Source organism: Vipera ursinii (assembly GCF_947247035.1).
Source record: "Vipera ursinii genome assembly, contig: scaffold_146, whole genome shotgun sequence".
In the NCBI taxonomy this organism is placed as follows: Eukaryota; Metazoa; Chordata; class Lepidosauria; order Squamata; family Viperidae; genus Vipera; species Vipera ursinii.
Window position 1 is genome coordinate 26964 of NW_028148376.1, and position 24359 is coordinate 51322.

The 24359-nt window shown below is 51.7% G+C and overlaps 1 protein-coding gene across 1 annotated transcript in view; it reads right to left on the bottom strand.

Moving 5' to 3' along the window:
* Nucleotides 1-24359, bottom strand: part of KCNH2 (potassium voltage-gated channel subfamily H member 2) — a gene marked incomplete at its 3' end in the record, with an annotated part of 63048 nt that overhangs the window by 16999 nt on the left and 21690 nt on the right. The window contains exons 2-4 of the mRNA XM_083380136.1: nucleotides 23621-23785; nucleotides 17320-17763; nucleotides 16143-16357 (exon numbers count right to left, since the gene is read on the bottom strand). Of these exons, the coding sequence (XP_083236262.1) occupies nucleotides 16143-16357; nucleotides 17320-17763; nucleotides 23621-23785 (824 nt within the window). The remainder of the gene's footprint in view (nucleotides 1-16142; nucleotides 16358-17319; nucleotides 17764-23620; nucleotides 23786-24359) is intronic.

Here is a 24359-nt window from a genome sequence, read left to right on the forward strand (position 1 = left end):
GAGAGAGGGAAAGAAAGAGTGAGAGAGAAAGGGAGAGAGAAAGAGGGAAAGAGAGAGAAAGATCAAGAGAGAGGGAAAGAAAGAGGGTGAGAGAGAAAGGGAGGAAGAGAGAGAAAGAGAAAGAAGGAAAAAGAAAAAGTGTGTGTGTGTGTGAGAGAGAGAGAAAGACAGAAGGAAAGAGGGAGGGAGAGAAAGAGAGACAGAGAGAGAAAAAAAAGAAAGGGAGCGAGAGAGAGAGAGAGAGAGAAGGAGCCAGAGAAAGAGGGAAAGAGAGAAAGGGGGAAGGAGAAAGAGCAAGAGAAAGAGGGAAAGAGTGAGAGAGAAAGGGAGAGAGAAAGAGAGAGAGAAAGAGGGAAGGAGAGAGAGAGAAAGAGCAAGAGAGAGGGAAAGAAAGAGGGTGAGAGAGAAAGGGAGGAAGAGAGAGAAAGAGAAAGAAGGAAAAAGAAAAAGTGTGTGTGTGTGTGTGAGAGAGAGAAAGACAGAAGGAAAGAGGGAGGGAGAGAAAGAGAGACAGAGAGAGAAAAAAAAAGAAAGGGAGCGAGAGAGAGAGAGAGAGAGAGAGAGAAGGAGCCAGAGAAAGAGAGAAAGAGAGAGAGGGAAAGAGGAGGAGGAGGAGGAGGAGAGAGAGGCCACCTGACCGTCAGGCCTCGCACCCACAACATGGCCCGTCCGGTGCCGGCCTGCCCCGGCCTGCCCAGTTCCACTAAACCAGAGTGGGCTGGGTTTTTTTTTTTACAAGAACTGGGGGAGGGGGAGAGATAAGAAACCCCCCCCCAAAAAAACCCCCTCCAGAGTGCTTGGCTGAGCTTCCTCCATTCCCCAGAAGAGCGACACGGAGTCTCTCTCTCTCTCTCTCTCTCTGTCCATTTGTTTGTGTATGTGTGTGTGTGTGTTTGTGTGTCCACCTGGACCTCTTTAAAGCTGGGAGGGGGCAGCCTTGGGGTGCCGAAGAAGAGATGGAAAAGTTCCCCCCCTTCCAAAACACACACACACACACACACACACACACACCGACTAGCCTGTTGTCCGGCCGAGCCTCCTTCCGCAAAAGAGGGCCACGTGTGTGTGTGTGTGTGTGTGTGTGTGTGTGTGTGTGTGTCCATCTGGACCTCTTTAAAGCTGGGAGGGGGCAGCCTTGGGGTGCTGAAGAAGAGATGGAAAAGTTCCTCCCCCCCTTCCAAAACACACACACACACACACACACACACACACACACGACTAGCCTGTTGTCCGGCCGAGCCTCCTTCCACAAAAGAGGGCCACGGTGTGTGTGTGTGTGTGAGAATGTGTATGTGTGTGTGTCCATCTGGACCTCTTTAAAGCTGGGAGGGGGCAGCCTTGGGGTGCTGAAGAAGAGATGGAAAAGTTCCCCCCTTCCAAAACACACACACACACACACACACACACACGCACACACACGACTAGCCTGTTGTCCGGCCGAGCCTCCTTCCGCAAAAGAGGGCCACGGGGTGTGTGTGTGTGTGTGAGAATGTGTGTGTGTGTGTGTGTCCATCTGGACCTCTTTAAAGCTGGGAGGGGGCAGCCTTGGGGTGCTGAAGAAGAAATGGAAAAGTTCCCCCTCCCTTCCAAAGCACACACACACACACACACACACACACACACACACACAACTAGCCTGATCTCCGGCCGAGCCTCCTTCCGCAAAAGAGGGCCACGGGGTGTGTGTGTGTGTGTGTGTGTGTGTGTCCATCTGGACCTCTTTAAAGCTGGGAGGGGGCAGCCTTGGGGTGCTGAAGAAGAGATGGAAAAGTTCCTCCCCCCCTTCCAAAACACACACACACACACACACACACACACGCACACACCCGACTAGCCTGTTCTCCGGCCGAGCCTCCTTCCGCAAAAGAGGGCCACGGGGTGTGTGTGTGTGTGTGAGAATGTGTGTGTGTGTGTGTGTCCATCTGGACCTCTTTAAAGCTGGGAGGGGGCAGCCTTGGGGTGCTGAAGAGGAGATGGAAAAGTTCCCCCCCCTTCCAAAACACACACACACACACACACACACACACACACACACACACACACAGCCGACTAGCCTATTGTCCGGCCGAGCCTCCTTCCGCAAAAGAGGACCACGGGGTGTGTGTGTCTGTGTGTGTGAGAATGTGTGTGTGTGTGTGTGTGTTTGTGTGTCCATCTGGACCTCTTTAAAGCTGGGAGGGGGCAGCCTTGGGGTGCTGAAGAAGAGATGGAAAAGTTCCCCCCCCTTCCAAAACACACACACACACACACACACACACACACACCCGACTAGCCTGTTGTCCCGCCGAGCCTCCTTCCGCAAAAGAGGGCCACGGTGTGTGTGTTTGTGTGTGAGAATGTGTGTGTGTGTGTGTGTGTCCACCTGGACCTCTTTAAAGCTGGGAGGGGGCAGCCTTGGGGTGCTGAAGAAGAGATGGAAAAGTCCTCTCCCCTTCCAAAACACACACACACACACACACACAACTAGCCTGATCTCCGGCCGAGCCTCCTTCCGCGAAAGAGGGCCACGGGGTGTGTGTGTGTGAGAATGTGTGTGTGTGTGTGTGTCCATCTGGACCTCTTTAAAGCTGGGAGGGGGCAGCCTTGGGGTGCTGAAGAAGAGATGGAAAAGTTCCCCCCCCTTCCAAAACACACACACACACACACACACACACACACACACACACACACACACACGACTAGCCTGTTCTCCGGCCGAGCCTCCTTCCGCAAAAGAGGACCACGGGGTGTGTGTGTGTGTGTGTGTGTGTGAGAATGTGTATGTGTGTGTGTCCATCTGGACCTCTTTAAAGCTGGGAGGGGGCAGCCTTGGGGTGCTGAAGAAGAGATGGAAAAGTCCTCCCCCCTTCCAAAGCGCACACACACACACACACACACACACACACACACAACTAGCCTGTTCTCCGGCCGAGCCTCCTTCCGCAAAAGAGGGCCACGGGGTGTGTGTGTGTGTGTGTGTGTGTGTCCATCTGGACCTCTTTAAAGCTGGGAGGGGGCAGCCTTGGGGTGCTGAAGAAGAGATGGAAAAGTTCCCCCCCCCCTTCCAAAACACACACACACACACACACACACACACACACACGACTAGCCTGTTGTCCGGCCGAGCCTCCTTCCACAAAAGAGGGCCACGGTGTGTGTGTGTGTGTGTGAGAATGTGTATGTGTGTGTGTCCATCTGGACCTCTTTAAAGCTGGGAGGGGGCAGCCTTGGGGTGCTGAAGAAGAGATGGAAAAGTCCTCCCCCCTTCCAAAACACACACACACACACACACACACACACACACGACTAGCCTGTTCTCCGGCCGAGCCTCCTTCCGCAAAAGAGGGCCCCGGGGTGTGTGTGTGTGTGTGTGTGTGTGTCCATCTGGACCTCTTTAAAGCTGGGAGGGGGCAGCCTTGGGGTGCTGAAGAAGAGATGGAAAAGTCCTCCCCCCTTCCAAAACACACACACACACACACACACACACACACACACACACACACACACACACACACACACAGACACCCGACTAGCCTGTTCTCCGGCCGAGCCTCCTTCCGCAAAAGAGGGCCACGGGGGTGTGTGTGTGTGTGTGTGTGTGTGTGTGTGTGTGTGTGTGTCTCTCCATCTGGTCTCTTTTTGCCCCCCCCCCCCCGCTTCCCCAGAGCTAAAATTAGCCACCTTGTGCCGGGCCGGCCAGCCGGCCGGGCCGCCGCCGTGCACCAAATTGGGACAAAAAACGCTTGGAAATGCCAAGCTGGGGAGTGTTGTGCGTCTTTGCGCGTGTGTGCCTGCGCGCCTGGGCCTGGCGTGGGAGAGCAAGCTCTTCCTGGCCCCCCCCACCCCACCCCGACCAGGCTTTCGCACTCGGGACGCCCAGGGTACCAACAGAGAAAAAAAAAAAAAAAACAGGAGAGCCTCCAGCTTTTTAGAGCAACCCGCAGCAAACGGTCGCACAACCGAATCTCGGGGATGCTGAAGGACCCACACAGGCCAATGGGGAGTTGTCGGTGTGTCTTGACAGCTTCGGGGTGCCGGCTAGATGGGGGAGATGGGTCCGAGAGGGAGGGGCCGGGCGTAGGCCCCACCCGCCTGACCAGATTGGGGGCCTGCCAACTGGGGTGCCTGTGTCTTTGTCAGTGTGTGTCTTTGTGTGTGTGTGTGTGTGTGGGCTTCCCCATTCCCAAGGTGGTTTTCCCGGATCTACCTCTGGGGTCTCCCTCCTGCCTCTCCCCTGGCACTGGGGGGGGGGGGGCTGGGAGGAGCAGGGTACAGTTGTGTGTCTATCTGTGTGTGTATGTGTGTGTGTGTGTGTGTTTGTGTTTGTGTGTGTGTGTGCGCGCACTTCCCCGCTCCCAAGGAGGATGGGTGGTTTTCCAGGGTCTACCTCTGGGGTCTCCTTCCTGCCCCTCCCCTGGCACTCGGGGGGGGGGGGCTGGGAGGGGCAGGGTGCAGTTGTGTGTCTGTCTGTGTGTGTGTGTTTGTGTGTGTGTGTCTGTGCGTGTGCACTTCCCCGCTCCCAAGGAGGATGGGTGGTTTTCCCGGGTCTACCTCTGGGGTCTCCTTCCTGCCCCTCCCCTGGCACTCGGGGGGGGGGGCTGGGAGGGGCAGGGTACAGTTGTGTGTCTGTCTTTGTGTGTTTGTGTGTGTGTGTCTGTGCGTGTGCACTTCCCTGCTCCCAAGGATGATGGGTGGTTTTCCCGGGTCTACCTCTGGGGTCTCCTTCCTGCCCCTCCCCTGGCACTCAGGGGGGGAGGGGGGCCTGGGAGGAGCAGGGTACAGTTGTGTGTCTGTGTGTGTTTGTGTGTGTGTGTGTGTGTGTGTCTGTGCGTGTGCACTTCCCTGCTCCCAAGGATGATGGGTGGTTTTCCCGGATCTACCTCTGGGGTCTCCTCCCTGCCCCTCCCTTGGCACTTGGGGGGGGGCTGGGAGGGGCAGGGTACAGTTGTGTGTCTGTCTGTGTGTGTGTGTGTCTGTGCGCGTGCACTTCCCTGCTCCCAAGGATGATGGGTGGTTTTCCGGATCTACCTCTGGGGTCTCCTTCCTGCCCCTCCCCTGGCACTTGGGGGGGGGAGGGGGGCTGGGAGGAGCAGGGTACAGTTGTGTGTGTCTTTGTGTGTTTCTGTGTGTGTGTGTGTGTGTGTGTGTGTGTGTGTGTGTGTGTGTGTGAATCTTCTCAGCCTGCTTTCCTGCCAGCCCTGGAGGGGGAGGGGGCTGCGTTGTGCAGCTGCTCAAACGGGCTGTTTGGGGGGGGGTTGGGTTCCGAGAGATCCACTATCCGGTCCCTTTTAAGGCAGGGCTCTCCAACCTTGGCCGCTTAAAAAGACTTCTGGACTTCAACTCCCAGAATTCCCTCCCCCTGCCAGCCAGGCTTCCCTAACGGAGGATTCTCCAACCTTGGCCGCTTAAAAAGACTTCAGGACTTCAACTCCCAGAATTCTCTCCCCCTGCCAGCCAGGCTTCCCTAACGGAGGATTCTCCAACCTTGGCCGCTTAAAAAGACTTCAGGACTTCAACTCCCAGAATTCCTCTGCTAGCCAGGCTTCCCTAACGGAGGATTCTCCGACCTGGGCCGCTTAAAAAGACTTCTGGACTTCAACTCCCAGAATTCCTCCGCCAGCCAGGCTTCCCTAAGGGAGGATTCTCCAAGCTTGGCCGCTTAAAAAGACTTCTGGACTTCAACTCCCAGAATTCCTCTGCTAGCCAGGCTTCCCTAACGGAGGATTCTCCAACCTTGGCCGCTTAAAAAGACTTCAGGACTTCAACTCCCAGAATTCCCTCCCCCTGCCAGCCAGGCTTCCCTAACGGAGGATTCTCCAACCTGGGCCACTTAAAAAGACTTCAGGACTTCAACTCCCAGAATTCCTCTGCTAGCCAGGCTTCCCTAACGGAGGATTCTCCGACCTGGGCCGCTTAAAAAGACTTCTGGACTTCAACTCCCAGAATTCCTCCGCCAGCCAGGCTTCCCTAAGGGAGGATTCTCCAAGCTTGGCCGCTTAAAAAGACTTCTGGACTTCAACTCCCAGAATTCCTCTGCTAGCCAGGCTTCCCTAACGGAGGATTCTCCAACCTTGGCCGCTTAAAAAGACTTCAGGACTTCAACTCCCAGAATTCCCTCCCCCTGCCAGCCAGGCTTCCCTAACGGAGGATTCTCCAACCTGGGCCACTTAAAAAGACTTCAGGACTTCAACTCCCAGAATTCCTCTGCTAGCCAGGCTTCCCTAACGGAGGATTCTCCGACCTGGGCCGCTTAAAAAGACTTCTGGACTTCAACTCCCAGAATTCCTCCGCCAGCCAGGCTTCCCTAAGGGAGGATTCTCCAAGCTTGGCCGCTTAAAAAGACTTCTGGACTTCAACTCCCAGAATTCCTCCGCCAGCCAGGCTTCCCTAAGGGAGGATTCTCCAACCTTGGCCGCTTAAAAAGACTTCTGCACTTCAACTCCCAGAATTCCCCTCACCCGCCAGCCAGGCTTCCTTAACGGAGGATTCTCCAACCTTGGCCGCTTAAAAAGACTTCAGGACTTCAACTCCCAGAATTCCTCCGCTAGCCAGGCTTCCCTAAGGGAGGATTCTCCAAGCTTGGCCGCTTAAAAAGACTTCAGGACTTCAACTCCCAGAATTCCTCCGCTAGCCAGGCTTCCCTAAGGGAGGATTCTCCAACTTGGGCCGCTTAAAAAGACTTCAGGACTTCAACTCCCAGAATTCCTCTGCTAGCCAGGCTTCCCTAATGGAGGATTCTCCGACCTTGGCCGCTTAAAAAGACTTCAGGACTTCAACTCCCAGAATTCCTCTGCTAGCCAGGCTTCCCTAACGGAGGATTCTCCAACCTTGGCCGCTTAAAAAGACTTCTGGACTTCAACTCCCAGAATTCCCCTCACCCGCCAGCCAGGCTTCCCTAAGGGAGGATTCTCCAACCTTGGCCGCTTAAAAAGACTTCTGGACTTCAACTCCCAGAATTCCTCCGCTAGCCAGGCTTCCCTAACGGAGGATTCTCCAACCTGGGCCGCTTAAAAAGACTTCTGGACTTCAACTCCCAGAATTCCTCCGCTAGCCAGGCTTCCCTAAGGGAGGATTCTCCAATCTTGGCCGCTTAAAAAGACTTCTGCACTTCAACTCCCAGAATTCCTCCGCTAGCCAGGCTTCCCTAACGGAGGATTCTCCAACCTGGGCCGCTTAAAAAGACTTCTGGACTTCAACTCCCAGAATTCCCTCACCCGCCAGCCAGGCTTCCCTAAGGGAGGATTCTCCAACCTGGGCCGCTTAAAAAGACTTCAGGACTTCAACTCCCAGAATTCCTCCGCTAGCCAGGCTTCCCTAAGGGAGGATTCTCCAACCTGGGCCGCTTAAAAAGACTTCTGGACTTCAACTCCCAGAATTCCTCCGCTAGCCAGGCTTCCCTAAGGGAGGATTCTCCAACCTTGGCCGCTTAAAAAGACTTCTGGACTTCAACTCCCAGAATTCCCTCCCCCTGCCAGCCAGGCTTCCCTAAGGGAGGATTCTCCAACCTTGGCCGCTTAAAAAGACTTCTGGACTTCAACTCCCAGAATTCCCCCGCCAGCCAGGCTTCCCTAACGGAGGATTCTCCAACCTGGGCCGCTTAAAAAGACTTCAGGATTTCAACTCCCAGAATTCCTCCGCTAGCCAGGCTTCCCTAATGGAGGATTCTCCAACCTTGGCCGCTTAAAAAGACTTCTGGACTTCAACTCCCAGAATTCCTCCGCTAGCCAGGCTTCCCTAAGGGAAGATTCCCCAACCTGGGCCGCTTAAAAAGACTTCAGGACTTCAACTCCCAGAATTCCTCCGCTAGCCAGGCTTCCCTAAGGGAGGATTCTCCAACCTTGGCCGCTTAAAAAGACTTCTGGACTTCAACTCCCAGAATTCCCTCCCCCTGCCAGCCAGGCTTCCCTAAGGGAGGATTCTCCAACCTGGGCCGCTTAAAAAGACTTCTGGACTTCAACTCCCAGAATTCCCTCCCCCTGCCAGCCAGGCTTCCCTAAGGGAGGATTCTCCAACCTGGGCCGCTTAAAAAGACTTCAGGACTTCAACTCCCAGAATTCCTCCGCTAGCCAGGCTTCCCTAAGGGAGGATTCTCCAACCTTGGCCGCTTAAAAAGACTTCTGGACTTCAACTCCCAGAATTCCCTCCCCCTGCCAGCCAGGCTTCCCTAACGGAGGATTCTCCAACCTGGGCCGCTTAAAAAGACTTCTGGACTTCAAGTCCCAGAATTCCCTCCCCCTGCCAGCCAGGCTTCCCTAACGGAGGATTCTCCAACCTTGGCCGCTTAAAAAGACTTCTGGACTTCAACTCCCAGAATTCCCTCCCCCTGCCAGCCAGGCTTCCCTAACGGACGATTCTCCAACCTTGGCCGCTTAAAAAGACTTCAGGACTTCAACTCCCAGAATTCCTCCGCCAGCCAGGCTTCCCTAAGGGAGGATTCCCCAACCTTGGCCGCTTAAAAAGACTTCAGGACTTCAACTCCCAGAATTCCTCCGCCAGCTACCAGCACCAGACGGGCTGGTAATGAGGTGTGTGTGTGTGGAAAACACCCAGGAGCGGGGAGTAGGGAATTCTGGGAGTTGTAGTCCAGAAGTGGCCAAGGTCGCCGAGACCCCAGCCTTAAAAGGGACCGGATGGTGGATCTCTCGGAGCCCAGAACCCTAACTGATCCGCAGGATAACCGCCCCTGCAGCACCCACCCCCCTCCCCACTCCAAGGTCGGCTAGGGAATTCTGGGAGTCGAAGTCCACAAACCTTCGCCTCTCTTCATCAGCAGAGAAAAACCCGAAGCCGAGAGACTCGGAGAGCTGGCAAATCTCCCCCGCCGGGTCCTTCGGAAGGGGATCCGGCCGCCCGACTTCAAGGATCTAGTGGCGGGTAGTTCCAGAGGACACCCCCCCCTGAGATTCCGATCCACTTGATCCCAGCCTCCTCAACGCCCCCACCCCCACCCCGCTTCCACCTGCCGCTTTAATTGGCCGATGAGTTTACATACAGGGGTCTTCCAACTTGGCCCTTGGATGACTTCTGGACTTCAACTCCCAGAATTCCTCAGCCGGCGTGCCTCGCTGAGGAATTCTGGGAGTTGAAGTCCACGAGTCACCAAAGGGCCAAGTTTTGAAGACCCCTGGTTTACAATCAAACTTTATAGGAGGGGGGCAAGGAAGCCCCTCCCCGAATGGGGAAGGGGGGGGCGGGAGAGGAGGGGAGGAGCGGCTCCTTTGTTGAAAAACCACAACAACACACACACACACAAACCAAACACACACAAACCCCCCCCCCCCCACAACTCGCATCCCCTTGGGAGACGATCTCTTTAGACCGGACAACGGCCAAACGATCGGATGTCAAATCAACTTGACGGACGGCTCCGGTCAACCGTCCGTCCATCAATTTCCACCTGGAAGAATTCCGGAATTCCGGAATTCCGGGAAAGTATTTTTGGAGTTTCGGGTGTGTGTGTGTGTGTGTGGAGGGAAACTCGGCAGTTGTGGCTTCTCCGGGCCAAAGTTGGAAAAGAGGAGGGGATTTTAAAATGAGGTTTTTAAAATCACACACAACACACATACTTCTACTTCAGAACCCCCCCCCCCTATTTGAGAAAAGGCGGAAAGTCAATGCAACACAATCACACAGGCATACACACACACACACACACTTCTTCTTCAGATCCCCCATTTGAGAAAAGCGGAAAGTCAATGCAACACAATCACACAGGCATACACACACACACACACACACACACACACACACACTTCTTCAGATTCCCCATTTGAGAAAAGGCGGAAAGTCAATGCAACACAATCACACACACACACACACAAACACACACACACACTTCTTCTTCAGATCCCCCATTTGAGAAAAGCGGAAAGTCAATGCAACACAATCACCCAGGCATACACACACAGACACACACACACACTTCTTCAGATTCCCCATTTGAGAAAAGGCGGAAAGTCAATGCAACACAATCACACACACACACACAAACACAAACACACACACACACTTCTTCTTCAAATCCCCCATTTGAGAAAAGCGGAAAGTCAATGCAACACAATCACACAGGCATACACACACAGACACACACACACACTTCTTCAGATTCCCCATTTGAGAAAAGGCGGAAAGTCAATGCAACACACACACACACACACTTCTTCAGATCCCCCATTTGAGAAAAGGCAGAAAGTCACTGCAACACAATCACACACATACACACACACACACACTTCTTCTTCAGATCCCCCATTTGAGAAAAGGCAGAAAGTCAATGCAACACAATCACACACATACACACACACACACACTTCTTCTTCAGATCCCCCATTTGAGAAAAGGCGGAAAGTCAATGCAACACAATCACACAGACACACAAACTCTTCTTCAGATCCCCCATTGGAGAAAAGGCGGAAAGTCAATGCAACACAATCACACACACACACACACACACACTTCTTCAGATCCCCCATTTGAGAAAAGGCGGAAAGTCAATGCAACACAATCACACACATACACACACACACACACTTCTTCAGATCCCCCATTTGAGAAAAGGCAGAAAGTCAATGCAACACAATCACACACACACACACACACCACACATACTTCTACTTCAGACCCCCCCCTATTCGAGAATAGGCGGAAAGTTAATGCAACACAATCACACAGACACACAAACACACTCTTCTTCAGCCCCCATTTGAGAAAAACGGAAAGTCAATGCAACCAAATCATAATACACACACACACACACACACACACACACACTTCTTCAGATCCCCCACTTGAGAAAAGGCGGAAAGTTAATGCAACGAAATCACACAGACACACAAACACACTCTTCTACTTCAGACCCACCCCTTTGAGAAAAGGTGGAAAGTCAATGCAACAAAATCATACACATATACACACACAACACACATACTTCTACTTCAGACCCCCTCTATTTGAGAATAGGCAGAAAGTTAATGCAACACAATCACACACACACACACACACCACACATACTTCTACTTCAGACCCCCCCATTCGAGAATAGGCGGAAAGTTAATGCAACACAATCACACAGACACACAAACACACTCTTCTTCAGCTCCCATTTGAGAAAAGCGGAAAGTCAATGCAACCAAATCATAATACACACACACACACACTTCTTCAGATCCCCCATTTGAGAAATGGCGGAAAGTCAATGCAACACAATCACACACACACTTCTTCAGATCCCCCATTTGTGAAAAGGTGGAAAGTCAATGCAAGAAAATCACACAGACACACAAACACACTCTTCTTCTTCTTCTTCAGCCCTCCCTCATTTGAGAAAAGCGGAAAGTCAATGCAACAAAATCACACACACACACACACACACACACACACACACTTCTTCTTCAGATCCCCCATTTGAGAAAAGGCGGAAAGTCAATGCAACACAATCACACAGACCCACAAACTCTTCTTCAGCCCCCCCATTTGGGAAAAGTGGAAAGTCAATGCAACGAAATCACACACACACAACACACATACTTCTACTTCAGACCCCCCCCTATTTGAGAAAAGGCGGAAAGTTAATGCAACACAATCACACACACACACACACACACACTTCTTCAGATCCCCCATTTGAGAAAAGGTGGAAAGTCAATGCAACACAATCACACAGACCCACAAACTCTTCTTCAGATCCCCCATTTGAGAAAAGGCGGAAAGTCAATGCAACACAATCACACAGACCCACAAACTCTTCTTCAGCCCCCCCATTTGGGAAAAGTGGAAAGTCAATGCAACGAAATCACACACACACAACACACATACTTCTACTTCAGACCCCCCCCTATTTGAGAAAAGGCGGAAAGTTAATGCAACACAATCACACACACACACACACACACACACACTTCTTCAGATCCCCCATTTGAGAAAAGGTGGAAAGTCAATGCAACACAATCACACAGACCCACAAACTCTTCTTCAGATCCCCCATTTGAGAAAAGGCGGAAAGTCAATGCAACACAATCACACAGACCCACAAACTCTTCTTCAGATCCCCCATTTGAGAAAAGGCGGAAAGTCAATGCAACACAATCACACAGACCCACAAACTCTTCTTCAGCCCCCCCATTTGGGAAAAGTGGAAAGTCAATGCAACGAAATCACACACACACAACACACATACTTCTACTTCAGACCCCCCCCTATTTGAGAAAAGGCGGAAAGTTAATGCAACACAATCACACACACACACACACACACACTTCTTCAGATCCCCCATTTGAGAAAAGGTGGAAAGTCAATGCAACACAATCACACAGACCCACAAACTCTTCTTCAGATCCCCCATTTGAGAAAAGGCGGAAAGTCAATGCAACACAATCACACAGACCCACAAACTCTTCTTCAGCCCCCCCATTTGGGAAAAGTGGAAAGTCAATGCAACGAAATCACACACACACAACACACATACTTCTACTTCAGACCCCCCCCTATTTGAGAAAAGGCGGAAAGTTAATGCAACACAATCACACACACACACACACACACACACACTTCTTCAGATCCCCCATTTGAGAAAAGGTGGAAAGTCAATGCAACACAATCACACAGACCCACAAACTCTTCTTCAGATCCCCCATTTGAGAAAAGGCGGAAAGTCAATGCAACACAATCACACAGACCCACAAACTCTTCTTCAGCCCCCCCATTTGGGAAAAGTGGAAAGTCAATGCAACGAAATCACACACACACAACACACATACTTCTACTTCAGACCCCCCCCTATTTGAGAAAAGGCGGAAAGTTAATGCAACACAATCACACACACACACACACACACACACACTTCTTCAGATCCCCCATTTGAGAAAAGGTGGAAAGTCAATGCAACACAATCACACAGACCCACAAACTCTTCTTCAGATCCCCCATTTGAGGAAAGGCAGAAAGTCAATGCAACACAATCACACACACACACACACACACACACACACACACACACACACTTCTTCAGATCCCCCATTGGTGAAAAGTCGGAAAGTCAATGCAACAAAATCTCTCTCTCTCACACTCACACACACACAAACTTCTTCAGACCCCCCCCCCCCCCCAGTTGAGAAAAGGCATAAAGTCAAGGCAACAAACAAACACACAGACACACAGACACACAGACACACAGACACAAACGCGCCGGCGCGCGCTCCGCAGGGCGCTTCCCTGAGCCTCCGCGGAGCCTCTGAGCATGGCCAAAGCGCCTTTCCGCGCCTCCTCGAACCCAGACCCGAGCGAAATCCCGGGGGGGGGGATTTCTCTCTGGGCCCCTCCCCTCCTTCCCTCCCCCCCCCCGCCCTTCAAGCCAGGCACCTCCTGAGCCACCAAGCTGGAGATGCGGACGGCCCGGCGGACACGCGTCTCCTTGCCCTCCGCGCTGGTCGTCTGAATGGGCCGGCGCGCGTCTGGAGCCCGGGGCATCCCGGCTGGAGGGAGGGAAGGAGGGAGATGGGGGTCGGGGTGGGGGGGTCCGGGCTGCTGCTGCTCAGATTGGGGAGGGGGGGCGCGGCCCAAACAGCAGCCGGGCTGCCACATCTGGCCGGACCCCTCCTCCTCCTTCTTCTTCTCCTCCTCCGGCGGGAGGGCGGCTGGCAGAGGGAACAGCCGCCGGCTCTTTCCCCCTCCGCTCCGCCCTAGCGGCCCCCCCTCCCTTCCCTCCTCCGGGCCCCGCCCCTTTCTCCAAGCTGCCCAGGAGGAGGGAGGGGGGAGCAAGGGGAGGGGGAGGGCTGGGGGGGCGGGGCCGGGACACGACCACGCCCACCCCGCGTCCGGACCCCACCCCCTCCAGCCACCTCTGCATGCTGGAGATAGAGAGAGAGAGTGTGTGTGTGTGTGTGTGTGTGTCTGTCTGTCTGTCTGTCTCTCTGTCTGTGTGTTGTGTGTGTGTTTGTGTGTCTGTCTGTGTCCGTGTGTGTGTGTGTGTTGTGTGTGTGTGTGTCTGTCTGTGTCCGTGCCCATGTGTGTGTGTGTTGTGTGTGTGTCTGTCTGTCTGTGTGTTGTGTGTGTGTCTGTCTGTCTGTGTCCGTGTGTGTGTGTGTGTGTGTGTTGTGTGTGTGTGTGTGTCTGTCTGTGTCCGTGCCCATGTGTGTGTGTGTTGTGTGTGTGTCTGTCTGTGTGTTGTGTGTGTGTCTGTCTGTCTGTCTGTGTCTCTCTGTGTGTGTGTGTGTGTGTTGTGTGTGTGTGTGTCTGTCTGTGTCCGTGCCCATGTGTGTGTGTGTTGTGTGTGTGTCTGTCTGTGTGTTGTGTGTGTGTCCGTCTGTCTGTCTGTGTCCGTGTGTGTGTGTATGTGTGTGGTGTGTGTGTCTGTCTGTCTGTGTCCGTGTGTGTGTGTGTTGTGTGTGTGTGTGTCTGTCTGTCTGTGTCCGTGTGCGTGTTGTGTGTTTGTCTCTGTCTGTCTGTGTCCGTGTCCGTGTGTGTTGTGTGTGTGTGTGTGTCTGTCTGTCTGTGTCCATGTGTGTGTGTGTGTCTGTCTGTCTGTGTCCGTGTCCGTGTGTGTGCCTGTCTGTCTGTGTCCGTGTGTGTGTGTGTGTGTGTCTGTGTCCATGTGTGTGTGTGTTGTGTGTGTGTGTCTGTCTGTCTGTCTGTGTCCATGTGTGTGTGTTGTGTGTGTGTGTCTGTCTGTCTGTGTCCGTGTGTCCGTGTGTGTTGTGTATGTGTGTATCTGTCTGTGTCTGTGTCCGTGTGTGTGTGTGTGTTGTGTGTGTGTCTGTCTGTCTGTGTCCGTGTGTGTGTGTTGTGTGTGTGTGTGTCTGTCTGTGTGTGTGTGTGTCTTTTCTCCCCAGCCCCTGCGAAGCGGCGGCAGAGTCACCCGGGAAGGGGTTTTTAGCATTGGTGGGGAAGGGACCTCGGAGGTCATCTAGTCCAACCCCCCCCCCCCCCCGGTTGAGCAGGAGACCCTTCCAGAATCACAGAATGACAGCATCGGAAGGGACCTCAGAGGTCATCTAGTCCAACCCCCCCCCCCCCCGTCGAGCAAGAGACCCCCCACAGAATCAGAGTTGGAAAGACACTCAAAGGTCATCTAGCCCAACCCCCTGCTCGAGCAGGAGACCCTTCCAGAATCACAGACTTGGAACGTACTTCATAGGTCATCTAGTCCAACCCCCTTCTCAAGCAGGAGACACACAATCACAGAAGCACAGATTTGGAAGGGACCTCGGAGGTCATCTAGTCCAACCCCCTGCTAGAGCAGGGGACCCTTCCAGAATCACAGAATGACAGCGTTGGAAGGGACCTCAGAGGTCATCTAGTCCAACCCCACCCCCGGTCGAGCAGGGGACCCTTACAGTATCACAGAAGCACAGATTTGGAAGGGATCTTGGAGGTCATCTAGTCCAACCCCCTGCTCGAGCAGGAGACCCTTCCAGAATCACAGAAGCACAGATTTGGAAGGGACCTCGGAGGTCATCTAGTCCAACCCCCCCCCCCCGGTCGAGCAGGGGACCCTTACAGTATCACAGAAGCACAGATTTGGAAGGGACCTCGGAGGTCATCTAGTCCAACCCCCCCCCCGGTCGAGCAGGGGACCCTTACAGTATCACAGAAGCACAGATTTGGAAGGGACCTCGGAGGTCATCTCTCTCTCCGTTTCTCTCCCTGTTTCTTTTTCTCTCTTTGTCCCATTCTCCCTCCCTCTCTCTTCCTTTCTCTCTCTCTTTCTCCCATTCTTTCTTTCCCTTTCTCTCTTTCCCATTCTCTTCCTCACTCCCTCTCCCCCGTCCCTCTCCTTGACTTTCTCTCCCTTTCTCTCTCCATGTTATTCTCTCTCTCTCATTCTCTCTTTCTCTCTCTTTCTCTCTCTTTCTCTCTCTCTCTCTCTCTCCCTGCCATTCTCTTCCTCACTCCCACAAGCATCTCCCACAAGCATGAAGGAGCCACTCAGAAAATCCAAATAAACTCCTCCCGAACACGGACGACCCGGCAGCCACCGGCCCGCCCTTCTCCACAATCGCCCACCGCGGCCAACGTCTGCCTACAACGTGCAACCACCGAGGCTCCAGCCCATCGTCCCACCACCCAGCGACAGACGGACAGGGAGAGCGGTTGAATGTCGCTCCTGCGGGTCTCCCCCTGCAAACCACCCCGCCCCGCGGCCAGAGAGACGCTCGGCCGGCTCTCACCTGGGTGACCTTCTCGGTCACGTTGTGGGTCCGGTCCTTCAGCTTGCTGGGGGCGATGATCTCCTTCTCGCTGGAGGGCGAGGTGAGGAAGGCCTCCGCCTTGAAGTCCACGAAGTTGAGGGTGATCTGGGGGATCTTGCTGATGGCCCGATAGCGCATGAGGTCCGAATCGGAGGTGGAGTTGAGCAGGTGGCTCCGGACGTTGTTCATGGCCCCTGCCGGGAAAGCCGACTGTTCAGCAAAAAGAGGGGGGGCTTCAGTCTCTCCCTTCCACCCATGCATGGAGACCCCGAGCCTGGCCCAAGGGGATCAAGCTAGCCCATCCAGAGTTGGACCTTCCAGTTGCTCAGGAACAAGGAATAGGAATAGGAATGGAATATTAGAATAGAAATAGGATAGGATAGAATAGAATAATTAGAATAGGAATAGGAATAGGAATAGAATAGAATAGAAGTTATTGGAAAATAGAATAGAATAGAATAGAATAGAATAGAATAGAATAGAATAGAATAGAATAGAATAGAATAGAATAGAATAGAATAGAATAGAATAGAATAGAATAGAATAATGAATGGAATGGAATGGAAATGGGATAGGATAGGATGGGATAGAATAAAATAGAATAGAATAGAATAATTAGAATAGGAATAGGAATAGAATAGAATAGAATAGAATAATTAGAATAGGAATAGGAATAGAATAGAATAATTAGAATAGAAATAAATAACGGAATGGAATGGAATGGAATGGAATGGAATAGAATAGAAAATATGGAATGGATTCTCTGTGATTCTGTAATTCTGTAAGGGTCTTCTGCTTGAGCCGGGGGGCTGGACTAGATGACCTCTTGAGGTCCCTTCCAACTCTGTCACTCTGTGATTCTGTAAGGATTTCCTGCAGGAGCAGGCCGGTTGGACTAGATGACCTCTCGAGGTCCCTTTCCGACTCTGTAAATTCCACGAGGTTCTCCTGCTCGAGCGGAGGGTCGGACTAGACGACCTCCCGAGGTCCCTTTCCATTCTCTGACTCTACGCTTGTGTACGGTGCCTCCCGTTTTGAGCTGGGAGCTGGACTGGATGACCTCCCGGGGGTCCCTCCGAACGCTCTCGGCGGTGCCTCCCGCCTCCCCACCACCAGCACCCTGCCAGAGCCCTCCCTCCTTGCCAGGGCCACCCACCGGTGCTGGCGTGCCGGCTGTGGGCCCAGCCCTTCTCTCCCTCGCCCTTCATGGCCTCGATGTCGTCCACAGAGGAGGCCCGGCGGACGCTGTAGAAGCTCTCGTGCGAGCGTGTCCGGCTCAGGCTGCAGTTGGAGAAGGAGGCCTCCAGGTGGAGGTGGGTGGCCTTCTCCGTCCGGGGTGAGGAGTGGGTGACCGGGGGGTCCTCGCCGGCTTCCGCCCGGTGCTCCATCAGGGCTCGCCGGTCCTCGGGCTCCTCTTCCTCGCAGCCCAGGCCAGGGGGCTCCAGCGAGGAGGTGACCTCGTCCAGCGCCATGGACTCGCTGCTTGGCTTGGACAGGTCCACCACCACCGCCTCGTCCGGCTCGTCCGGCGGCAAAGACTGCTTGCTCCCGGCCAGGGCGAGCAGCGCCGGTAGCCTCAGCCGGAAGGACTTGCCACGACCTAGAAGGCAGAACCGGACCAGCAATGGGGGGGCGTGTTTGCGGGTGTGTGTGCAGAGCCCCCTCCTCATCCGCAGGCTGTCCGTGACTTATGACGGTCCATTCCAAGCTACGACAGGTGTGGAAATAGTCCCTGAGGACCGTTTTCCCCGCCGACGAGAGGGATTAAAATTCAGACCGACTCGTATTTAGGATGGGCACAGCGTCCCGGGGTCACCCGGTCAGACATGCTCGGCGACCGACTCGTATTTAGGACGGTCGCAGCGTCCCGGAGTCACCCGTTCAAAGCTCAGACATGGCGACCGACTCGTATTTAGGACGGTCGCCGCGTCCCGGAGTCACCCGGTCGAAGCTCAGACATGGTGACCGACTCGTATTTAGGACGGTCGCAGCGTCCCGGGTTCACCCGGTCGAAGCTCAGACATGGCGACCGACTCGTATTTAGGACGGTTGCAGCGTCCCGGGTTCACCCGGTCGAAGCTCAGACATGGCGACCGACTCGTATTTAGGACGGTTGCAGCGTCCCGGGTTCACCCGGTCGAAGCTCAGACATGGCGACCGACTCGTATTTAGGACAGTCGCCGCGTCCCAGGTTCACCCGGTCGAAGCTCAGACACGCTCGGCGACCGACTCGTATTTAGGACGGTCGCCGCGTCCCGAGGTTCTCCGATCCTCTTTTGCGATCTTCCGACGAGCAAAGTCAACGGGGGAAACGACCGTGTCGTTTAAGTTAACAACCCACAGGGCTTGTTCACTTAGCAACTGTGGCCAGGAAACATGTCAAACTGGGGCGAGCGTCCCACTTAGCGACGGAAACCTGGGTCCCCCACATGACGGTTACAAGTCGAGGGCTGGTAAGTCGAGAAACGGTATAGGGTTTCCTGCCTGAGCAGGGGGTTGGACTAGATGACCTCCGAGGTCCCCTCCAATTATTGTTGCTGTTGTTGTTATTATGACTCCCTGTCTTGTGCCCCTTTGCCGACCCCACCCGGACCCCCATTTCTCTCTCCTGGGCCTGCTCTAAGACCCCTCCCCACAGCAGCAGCGTAGGGGGTGGGAGATCGATGCTTTGTCCACCAGGGGTCAGCAGCCCTCTTTATGACCTTGGCTCAGATAGCGGCGGGGGGGGGGGGGGGCGGCCGGTGGGCAAGGGGGGGAAAAACAAGAGCCTGCAAGAGGAAACGTCTCCCCTCCTGGCACCTTCACAGAACACACACACACACACACACACACACACACCTCACGGCCCGCACAAAATTTACCCACTCATCTCTGCAAAGAAGCCAGGACGACGGGACAGGCTGTTCCCGAAAGAAAGAACGGAGCGAGACAGTTACCTCCGCCTGTCCTCCCCATCCATCCATCCATCCTCCCACGCAGCCCTCCCCACTCTTCTGCTCCTCTGCGCACACACACACACACACACACACACACACACACACCGCCGCCTCCTCTTCCTCGGGCGACCGGCCAAGCCGCGGGAACGACTTCACCCGAGGGGACCTCGTAGTCCCTGCCGGGACCAGCCGCCCCCGCCCTGCCACAGCCCACCCCACTTCTGCTCCACTCTTCCCGAGTCGGCTCTCCTTTGGCAGAGCGCCCGCGAGGACGTGTCCCGGGTGGGGGGAAAAAAAGAAGGGAGGAGGGCCCAGAAAGCTTGATTGCGCTTGGGCCACCAGCCTGGTTCGGCATTAGCTCTTAAGGCCTGGTCCCAAGGTTGCTCAGGAGTCCCAGGGCTTTTTTTCTCATAGAACACCCAGAACGGCGTTCCGGCACCTTTTTTGGATGAACCTTGTAGGGTAGGCAAGGCAGGGTGTATGACATGTGTGAGTTCCGGCACCTTTTTCTTTTACAAAAAAAGCACTATCTATCTATCATCTATCTATCTATCTATCTATCTATCTATCTATCTATCTATCTATCTATCTATCCCGTGTCTGTCTGTCTGTCTATCTATCTATCTATCTATCTATCTATCTATCTATCTATCTATCTATCTATCTATCCTGTGTATGTCTATCTATCTATCTATCTATCTATCTATCTATCTATCTATCTATCTATCTATCCCGTGTCTGTCTGTCTGTCTATCATCTATCTATCTATCTATCTATCTATCCCGTGTCTGTCTGTCTGTCTGTCTGTCTGTCTGTCTATCTATCTATCTATCTATCTATCTATCTATCCTGTGTCTATCTATCTATCTATCTATCTATCTATCTATCTATCTATCCTGTGTATGTCTATCTATCTATCTATCTATCTATCTATCTATCTATCTATCTATCTATCTATCCCGTGTCTGTCTGTCTATCTATCTATCTATCTATCTATCTATCTATCTATCTATCTATCTATCTATCCTGTGTCTGTCTGTCTATCTATCTATCTATCTATCTATCTATCTATCTATCTATCTATCTATCTATCCTGTGTCTATCTATCTATCTATCTATCTATCTATCTATCTATCTATCTATCTATCTATCTATCCTGTCTGTCTAATCTATCTATCTATCTATCTATCTATCTATCTATCTATCTATCTATCTATCTATCTGTCTGTCTGTCTGTCTGTCTATCATCTATCTATCTATCTATCTATCTATCTATCTATCTATCTATCTATCTATCCCGTGTCTGTCTGTCTGTCTATCTATCTATCTATCTATCTATCTATCTATCTATCTATCTATCTATCCTGTGTATGTCTATCTATCTATCTATCTATCTATCTATCTATCTATCTATCTATCTATCCCGTGTCTGTCTGTCTGTCTATCATCTATCTATCTATCTATCTATCTATCCCGTGTCTGTCTGTCTGTCTGTCTGTCTATCTATCTATCTATCTATCTATCTATCTATCCTGTGTCTATCTATCTATCTATCTATCTATCTATCTATCTATCCTGTGTATGTCTATCTATCTATCTATCTATCTATCTATCTATCTATCTATCTATCCCGTGTCTGTCTGTCTATCTATCTATCTATCTATCTATCTATCTATCTATCTATCCTGTGTCTGTCTGTCTATCTATCTATCTATCTATCTATCTATCTATCTATCTATCTATCCTGTGTCTATCTATCTATCTATCTATCTATCTATCTATCTATCTATCTATCTATCTATCTATCTATCCTGTCTGTCTAATCTATCTATCTATCTATCTATCTATCTATCTATCTATCTATCTATCTGTCTGTCTGTCTGTCTATCATCTATCTATCTATCTATCTATCTATCTATCTATCTATCCTGTCTGTCTAATCTATCTATCTATCTATCTATCTATCTATCTGTCTGTCTGTCTGTCTGTCTGTCTGTCTGTCTATCTATCTATCTATCTATCTATCTATCTATCTATCTATCTATCTATCTATCCTGTGTCTGTCTATCTATCTATCTATCTATCTATCTATCTATCTATCTATCTATCTATCTATCTATCTATCTATCTATCTATCCAGGGCTTTTTTTTTCCCTCATAGAACGCTCAGAACGGAGTTCCGGCACCTTTTTTGGATGGAACCTTGTAGGGTAGGCAAGGCGGGTTGTGTGACATGTGTGAGTTCCGGCACCTTTTCCTTTTACAAAAAAAGCACTGCTAAGGACCTTTTCCACCAGGCTCTGGGCCTTTGGACCAGGGGTTCTTGAGACTGGTGTGTGTGTGTGTGTTTGTGTGTTTGTGTGTGTGTGTGTGTGTCTAACCCCCTGCTTGAGCAGGAGACCCTTACCCAATTGTTCAACGACAAAGAGTTTGGAAGGGACCTCGGAGGGCATCTAGTCCAACCCTGCCCGCCCCACCCGCCCTTTTGCTGGAGCAGGCGAGCCTCCATCGAATGACGGAGGGAAGGTGTCTACCTCAGCGGTCATCTAGTCCAGCCCCTGCTCGAGCGGGAGACCCTTACAATATCCTCGAATGACAAGAGTGGGAAGGAACGCTGGAGGTCATCTGGTCCAACCCCCTTCCCCCCCACCCCCCGCTCAAGCAGGAGACCCTTAGAGAATCGCAGAGTTGGAAGGGACCTCGAGGTCATCTAGTCCAACCCCCTGCTCGAGGAGACCTGACAGGATTATGGAACAGCAGAGTTTGAAGGGACCTTGGAGGTCATGCACCGAGGGTCGGCCCCAGAATTACAAAAGAATGGAATGGAATGGAATAGAACAAGAATAGAGAATATGGAATAGTATAGAATAGAATAGAATAGAATAGAATAGAATAGAATAGAATAGAATAGAATAGAATAGGACAGAATAGAATAGAATAGAATAGAATAGAATAGAATAGAATAGAATAGAATAGAATAGAAAAAATAGGAGAATAGAATAGAATAATAGAATAGAATAGAATAGAATAGAATAGAATAGAATAGAATAGAATAGAATAGAATAGAATAGAATAGAATAGAATAGAATAGAATAGGACAGGACAGGACAGAACAGAACAGAACAGAACAGAACAGAACAGAACAGAATAATAGAATAGAATAGAATAGAATAGAATAGAATAGAATAGGACAGGACAGAATAGAATAGAATAGAATAGAATAGAATAGAATAGAATAGAATAGAATAGAATAGAATAGAATAGAATAGAATAGAATAGAATAGGACAGGACAGAATAGAATAGAATAGAATAGAATAATAGAATAGGATAGGATAGGATAGGATAGGATAGGATAGGACAGGACAGGACAGGACAGGACAGGACAGGACAGGACAGGACAGGACAGGACAGGACAGGACAGAATAGAATAGAATACAGAATAGAATAGAATACAGAATAGAATAGAATAGAATAGAATAGAATAGAATAGAATAGAATAGAATAGAATAGAATAGAATAGAATAGAATAGAATAGAAAAAAATAGGAGAATAGAATAAAATACAGAATAGAATAGAATAGAATAGAACAGGATAGAACAGGATAGAATAGAAAAGAAAGAGGAAAATAGATTAAAATACAGAATAGAATAGAATATAGAATAGAAAATAGAATAGAATAGAATAGAATAGAATAGGATAGGATAGAATAGAATAGAATAGAATAGAATAGAATAGAATAGAATAGAATAGAAAATTAACCAGCGGAACTGCTTGCCACTAGACCTTGTGAGTGGCCCATCCCTCGGGGCTCGCAAGAACACACTGGACAGCCACTGGACTGAAATGGCACAGGGTCTCCTGCTTGAGCAGGGGGCTGGACTAGAAGATCTCCAAGGTCCCTTCCAGCTCTATTCCGATTGACTGACAGTTCATTACGACTGTTGGTTTAGTGACTGTTGCAGGTTCCCACGCCCTTGGGGGAAAATGCGACCCACAACTGTTTTTCACCCTCCAGTCCCTCACCGCCTCCCCGGGGTCACATGCGATTTAGCTTGACCCCCGACTCACAGTTGTGACGGTCGCAGCGCCCCCCCTTTGGCGACCTTCTGCGAAGCCAAGCCCCGATTCCCTTCACCTCCATGGGACCGGCACCCCCCCGAGTGGATTCACTTAACAACCGGGGGCTGGTGGTGGCAGGAAGGTCGCTAAAGAGGGGGCAAAAACCCTTCCACCCTCTCTCGACAAGAGCTGTTTGGAGTGCCTCGGTGGTCGCCAAACGGGGCACGCGCAAAAACACTCTTCCCCCGAAATGCAGATGCCGATCAAAGATAACAGCGCCGTCTCCTTTGGATGGCGAGCCCCCCCCCCGGGTCACAACCAGCCTCCCTTGAAAGGAGGGTGGGGTGGAAGGAGAAGTGAGAGAAACTGGCGAGGGCCAGAACACTGGCACGTCTCGCAGAGGCGCTTTCCAAGGGTCTGTCCCTTCCTCCCTCCCCTGCGGAGTGTCCCGCCCTTCCTACCTGTGGGCAGCCAGGCGGCCGGAGAGACCCAGTGGTTGGTGTTCTTGGCGGTGCCGGTCAGCCGGGCCTGATCCACTACCACCTCGAAATTCAGAATGAACATGATGACGGCGCCGCTTTCGTTCTTGACCGGCACCACGTCCACTAGGCAGAGGAAGCAGCTGCCTGCAAGGGGGAGGGGGAGAAGGGGGGAGGGAGGGATGGGGTCAGAAGAGAAAAAAGGGGGGGCTCCCTTTTGCTCCCCACTCCCCAGGGCGGGAGACGGGGCGAGGGGCGGGCGGGGGTGAGCACTCCGAGGAGAGGTCCGGCTCCGGCCCGCCTCCAGCCAATCTCCAGAGGTCATTCAAATGGGGCAGGGGACTGGGGCAGCCCCGATGATGCGCTGGAGGTGCCACCTTATGCCAACTTCCTCCCCCCGCCCTCCAGGGGCAAGACTGAGTTACTTTCCGGGCCGTTCCGGCCGGGTGTAGAATTCCTCACCCTTCAGGCCGAGCAGGATACAAATATAGGATATAAGATAGAGTCTAAATATAGAACAGAATAGAAGATAGGAGAATAGAACAGACCAGAATCAAATGAATGGAATGGAATGGAATGGGATAGGATGGGATGGGATGGGATAGGGCAGGGTAGGGTAGGGTAGAATAATTAAAATGGAAATAAAATAAAATAAATAGAATATAGACTGTAGAATACAGCACAGAATAGAATACAGAATGTAGAGAATAGAGCAGAACAG